The following is a 5,734-nucleotide window of genomic DNA, read 5'->3' on the forward strand; positions in this document are numbered from 1 at the left end:
GATTGATTGATTGATTGATTAATGGAAATAACAACCAACCAACCAACCAACACCATACCAATTACCCCCCCTCTCAAACCAAACGATAAAGAAACCTCAGATGTTTATTTGCTTGTTTACACATTCTTTTTTGGTTTAAAAAACTTTCACACAGAAAATTCACTTATTCACTCTCTTGAATTAATGTTTTTTTTTCTGGTTTGTTTTTCAAATTTCCATATGCACACATGCACATCATTCAACCTAACCTCTTATCATCATCATCATTAATAAGTTACATTTGTTACGTAGAAATGAAAAGAAAAGAAAGAAAAAACTTTTTATTGAATATGCCCTGCAGGAAATTCAAGATTGTTACACTTGAAAAAAATATGGAAATGACGAATTATGATAATGATGACGGGAAAGTGAATGAATTTTGGGGAAATACAACCGATCAGCGAAGAGAGAAAGCATCATTATTTTGCTGGCTGTAGAAGATGATGATAATCATGATTGAAATCTTTTCAATTTTGTTTTTGGGGTTGTTTGTTTTTGCTGTTTCATCGATTTTTTTGTTTGTTTGTTTGTTCTTTCTTTCATTGAATTTTCTTTTCTTTATTTTTCAATTTGGATTGAAAATACTTCTTCACTTCACTTGAATCTTGTCAAATTTCTTGATGATGACGATGATAGGACAGGATCTGAACTGATATTTTGGGAAACTTTCTCGAAGACGAGTCTTATTTTCTGACAAGTGGATTTTGTTGTTGTTGTTGTTGTTGTTCTTTTTGCAGTTTTTGTTGTTCTTGATAAATGATCATTCTATTTTTCAACACAATATTCAAATGAATTGTACAATATATTGCATACAATGTTACAAATATAATGACAATTGTATACCAGAAAAATATATTTGTTAAATCCCATCGATCATCAATAAATTCTGAATAGTTATCATCACTGTTATCATCACTATTATCGTTGTTCATTTGTGAATGCTGTTTTACAATTGAAAAAAGCATTTTGAGGAGAAAAAATAAATTACAAATATCACTTGTAACGAGCAGTTTTAGTTTAGTTTTTAAATAATTTCGTTACAACAATTTTTTTTTTTTGTATTTAAATTTTATTAATTTTGTTTTTCTTTTTATTTTAATCAAATTAGTTTTACAAGTTGTTCACTCGACTTTATTCTTTTCAATCCAATTTTTATAATAATAAACATTTGTAAAAACATTTATTGAACCAGCTGGACAATATCTAGTACCAAATGAAACAATACCGATTTGTTTTTTACTTTCAGTATTGATTAAAGGTCCACCTGAATCACCATTACAAGCAGAACGATTTGGTGCTGATGCACAAAACATTCCGGGTGTTTTTCTAATATTCAGTTTGGAAATATATTCCGAACATTCGGTTTCATTCAAAACATTTAATGTTGTTTTTTGCATTTTGGTTGCCGGTTGATTACCATTACCATCGGTTAATCCAAATCCATATAATGATGCATTTGTACCGGCTGAAATTTCTTGATCTGCTAATTCAATTGTTTGAACATTTGAACCAGGTTTAATTGGATTTTTCAATATAAACAATGCAATATCATTTTGTACAGTGGATAAATCAAATTTTGGATGTGGTTTCATCATTTTTACTTCAACATCTGGATATTGTGACCATAACAGACTATTACTTCCATAACGAATTCGATAATTTGTAAAACTTTTTTGTTTGTTTGACAGATTAATCAAGGGTTAATAGAATTATTGATTTTTTTTTTGAAAAATCTAAAATTACTTACTAATTAACACAATGTGCAGCTGTTAATACTGTACGTGATGTAATCAATGAACCACCACATAGAAATCGATTACTAAATAAAAATCTACGAAATAATTGTGCCATAAATGGTGCTTCACCTGGTTCAACTTCAACACCGTTAATAATACGATTTGGTATTTTTGTTTCCGTTGTCGATGATGATGATGATGATGATGAGAGTCCGGTGTTAAGATCATTAAGATATTGTTTCAATGATAGATCAGCTAACCAACCGATTGGTGATTCATTACCACCATCATATACCAATGAATTTATTTCCATTGAATAACATGATGTTGTTGTTGCGACAATCATCAACAAAGCCAACAAGGGAATCGAATTGAATGAAAACATTTCAGCAGCAGATTAAATCAGATTTTGGAGATTAATTCACAGGTTAATTAAAATGTCGGTAACGATTAATGGAATAGCAAACGACTATCATCGCGTATTTATATATGCAGTTTAGGCAACGAGTAACAAAAAAAGGTTTAAATGTGATCCACATTTTCCTTTCATTTCAGGTAATAAATATCCATTTATGGCGCTAGGTTCTTTCAAACTCAAAAAACATCTGAATTGCATCCAACATATAGTAATCATTGTCCAAAAAATCAAATGACCATGATTTTTTTTGTGTGTTGTGTTGCCCGAAACTAATTGTCATTGAATTTTTTCCCCATTAACAAACAAACAAACATCATCTTCTTTATTGGTCACAAGGTCTTTCCTGATAACACAAAGAATTGGATTAGAAAAATGCACAAATCTTTAACCAACAACAAAAAAAAACAAGAAACAAGAAATAAAACATTTGCCTTGTGATTAATAAACATCAAAAGCATCATTTACGACCATCATCGTAATCATCATTATACTGGCCAACAATTGATAATATTACATTTTTACAAATTTCATTGTTGATTTGGGCCTGCAATAAAATAAAAAATTATAAATGACCTACATTTGTAAATTACAACCAAAAACCAAAAAAACTAAAAAAAATTACTTTTATCGACCTAGATTTTTTTTATTTATCTGTCTCATTATTGGCAATGGCTGTACTGTGTTTTTGATTGTATTTTTTTTTCAGTCGGAAACCGGAACAAAGAAAAGTTTTAGCCAAAAGAAATCCAAACGAAGAAAATCCTATTTAGAAATTCATATCACTTTCTTTCCTTTTTTGTTTTGTTTTGCTGCTGTTTTTCGATTCTGCAGAATAATCGAAATTCTGACCAATATGGAAATTTGAATATAGGAAAGAAAAATGGAATCTTATCAAATCAACAAAACAAACAGAACGAAAAACAGATTGAAATTGTCAACATTTTATTATTATTCGAGGAAATGAAAAATTTCATAAATTGTATCCATTCTGTTGCTGTTCGTAGAACTAAAATGGCACATAAACTGCAGAATCGAAGAGATTTTTCACAGAATTTATCTCAATTCGACCCAATTTACATATATCAAATGTACAACAACCAGAATTTTTTGGACCAGAATTTCTTTGCACACCAAATCATGAATATAATATAAAATATCCTAGAAATCTCTCTCATTGTTTTTTTCTTCATATGTTTTTGTTGATTTACTTTGAAAGCAATTTGAAATATGATTCACACAGAAACAGAAGCAGAAAAATTGGAAACTCAAATATGCTCAACAGCAGTCTAATATTACTCTTTCAAAAGCAATTTTTTTTCGTTGAATATTTTATTTCGTTTTTTTTCGTTTTTTTGCTTGTCGAATATTATCAACAACAACAACAACGAAAAAACAAACTGTAATTGGAATGGATAATGTGCGCATATCTTTTGTTTTTCCCCCTATGTATCCATCTACCCATCATTTATTATCTTTATCACCGAGAAAAAAAATTCGGATTTTTTTCGGTTTTTTTCCTTGGGTTGTGTGTTCCATAAATCTCATTCTGTTTGTTTTGCTTTGTTTTGTTTTGTCAGTCGATTGATTGTATGGATTTTTTTTTCTGGTTTCTGGGAACCAAAAAATTCAAGTTGTTTTCTTTTCCATCCAGACTCTATCTTTGTTTTTTTTGCTGTTTTTTGGTTTCCCCTCTAATTAATATGGAACCGGACTTTTTTTGTTGCTGTTGCTGCTGCTGTTGGAGAATGAATTTCACAAAATTTCATTTTTTTTTCTATAGTCGGTTAATTGCATCACAATTCTGAATGACTGACTGACTGACTGACTATCTCTCGGTTTTTCTCCATTTTTTTCTTTCCAATTTAAAAGTTGAAATTAATTTTCCATTTTCACTTCGGGTCCTTCCTTTTGAATTTTTTTTTTTTTGTTTATGTTTGAAATGAATCAGACAACAGAAAACTTTTCTTTCTTTCTTTTCAAAAATTTCATTATTTTATTTTTTTCGAACAAGAAAAAAAATAACCCTTGCACCAATATAATTTAATTTTTCTGACTTGATTTTTCTTTCTTCCGATTCTTTTTCCCTATATCAAATATAATGTATAGTAACTAATTGATCACTTGAAAAATTTACTTTTTTCCCAGTTCGTTGTTGTTGTTGTTGTTGAATTTTTTGATCAAGATAATTTCTTGACAACAGTGGATAACCTTCTTCTTCTTCTTCATCATAATCAAGTTGTAGTTTTTTTGGTTGTTCTTGCTGTTCAGCTAATGATTTTTTCTTCTTCTTCGTCTTATTCATCATTCGTATTGGTCGATTTAATATTGATTTCATTCGTTTTAATCGTCTTTGTAGTTTTTTACTTTTACTTTTACTTTTACTTCGATCATGATGATGATGATGTTTCTTTTTTTTCTTAATCATCTTTGAATCTGTTGCTGCCGTTAATGATGACGAATGTTTCTTTTTTCTTTTAAGCATTATTTTTTCTAGAAATTTTCTACGATTTTCACTTGTTTGTAATTGATTTGGTTCAATATCATCAATATCATCTAAATCATCAATGATTTTCGTTATTTGTTTATTTGTTGGATGATTATTTATTAATGTTGATTTAGAAAATAATCGATCATATTGTTCATCACCATCTTCATCATTCAAATCAAGCTGCTGTTGTTTTTGTCGTTTAGAATCACAAATAGACATTGTTGTTGTTGTTGTTGTTAGTGTATCAGATTCGCTACTAGCTAAATCAGGAATATTCTTATCCCGTTTTTTCTTCTTTTTATGCTGATAATATCGTTGTTTCTGCTTTTGTTGGGGATTACTTGAAGCTAAACTATTGCTTGTCAGCGACGATGAATTATCGGACATCAATTGTTGTTGTTGTTGTTGATCGGTTATTGTTGTTGTATTCAGTAAATCATTTGATTTTGATGATTGAATTTTATTTGTTGAATAATGTATAAAAATCAATACAATAATAATCATTATCAATAATGTTATTAATATTGATAATAATGCAATTAGGCCAGTTTTATGCATAACCAATAACATTATCTGATCATTATTTATATGTAATTTACCATCTTTTTTTAACAAATGTTGTTGTTGTCCATCAACATTATGTTCATGATGATGTTGTAAACGTTGATGTTCATGATCTTCATGATTTTCATGATTCACATGATTTTCAATCGGTAATGCTAATGAAAATTTAAATAAAATAATAATCAATAATAAAATGATTGATTGATTTTTAGCCAACATGATTTTCGTTTTGTTTTTTGAAACAGCTTTAATCAACAAATTGATTGATTGATTTTTATATAAAAATTTCGATAATTGAATTTTTTAATTTTAAAATTTTTTAAAAAAATTAATTTAATAAATCAATTTTAGAAAAAAAAATTACAAACAAAAATTACAAACATTTAATTTTGAAATTCAACCTAGAGTTGATCCACAGTTTTCACACACTCAGCTACCATAAATTCACACCAATTTTTGTTGTTGTTGTTGCCATTTGTTGTTGTTGTT

At 28.4% G+C, this 5,734-nt stretch overlaps 2 protein-coding genes across 2 annotated transcripts; both read right to left on the reverse strand.

Annotated features, from left to right (window-relative positions):
- Positions 1 to 294: 294 nt before the first annotated feature.
- Positions 295 to 2,241, reverse strand: LOC113795332 (mite allergen Der f 6-like). Its single transcript, XM_027345562.2, has 2 exons — positions 1,787 to 2,241; positions 295 to 1,707 (listed from the first exon to the last, which is right to left on the reverse strand). Exons 1-2 carry the CDS (start codon positions 2,158 to 2,160, stop codon positions 1,161 to 1,163), a joined length of 921 nt encoding a protein of 306 aa, XP_027201363.1. The 5' UTR covers positions 2,161 to 2,241; the 3' UTR covers positions 295 to 1,160.
- Positions 2,242 to 4,195: 1,954 nt separating this feature from the next.
- LOC142646320 (uncharacterized) lies at positions 4,196 to 5,485 on the reverse strand. The gene has a single exon (XM_075824929.1). The coding sequence runs from the start codon at positions 5,462 to 5,464 to the stop codon at positions 4,283 to 4,285; it is 1,182 nt and encodes a 393-aa protein (XP_075681044.1). The 5' UTR covers positions 5,465 to 5,485; the 3' UTR covers positions 4,196 to 4,282.
- Positions 5,486 to 5,734: the final 249 nt, after the last annotated feature.

Source organism: Dermatophagoides pteronyssinus, unplaced genomic scaffold (genome assembly GCF_027571235.1).
Source record: "Dermatophagoides pteronyssinus isolate colony J.1.1.1.1 unplaced genomic scaffold, Derpt_VIB-CSIC_2022.12 sq0002, whole genome shotgun sequence".
Classification (NCBI taxonomy): Eukaryota; Metazoa; Arthropoda; class Arachnida; order Sarcoptiformes; family Pyroglyphidae; genus Dermatophagoides; species Dermatophagoides pteronyssinus.

Excerpts from the sequence above, each read along its gene's own strand:
- LOC113795332 (XM_027345562.2), bottom strand. The coding sequence starts at position 2,160 with ATGTTTTCATTCAATTCGATTCCCTTGTTGGCTTTGTTGATGATTGTC. Across the intron at positions 1,708-1,786 it reads GCTGCACATTGTGTTAATTA|TTTTACAAATTATCGAATTC; the intron begins GTAAGTAATTTT and ends CAAACAAAAAAG.
- LOC142646320 (XM_075824929.1), bottom strand. The coding sequence starts at position 5,464 with ATGTTGGCTAAAAATCAATCAATCATTTTATTATTGATTATTATTTTA.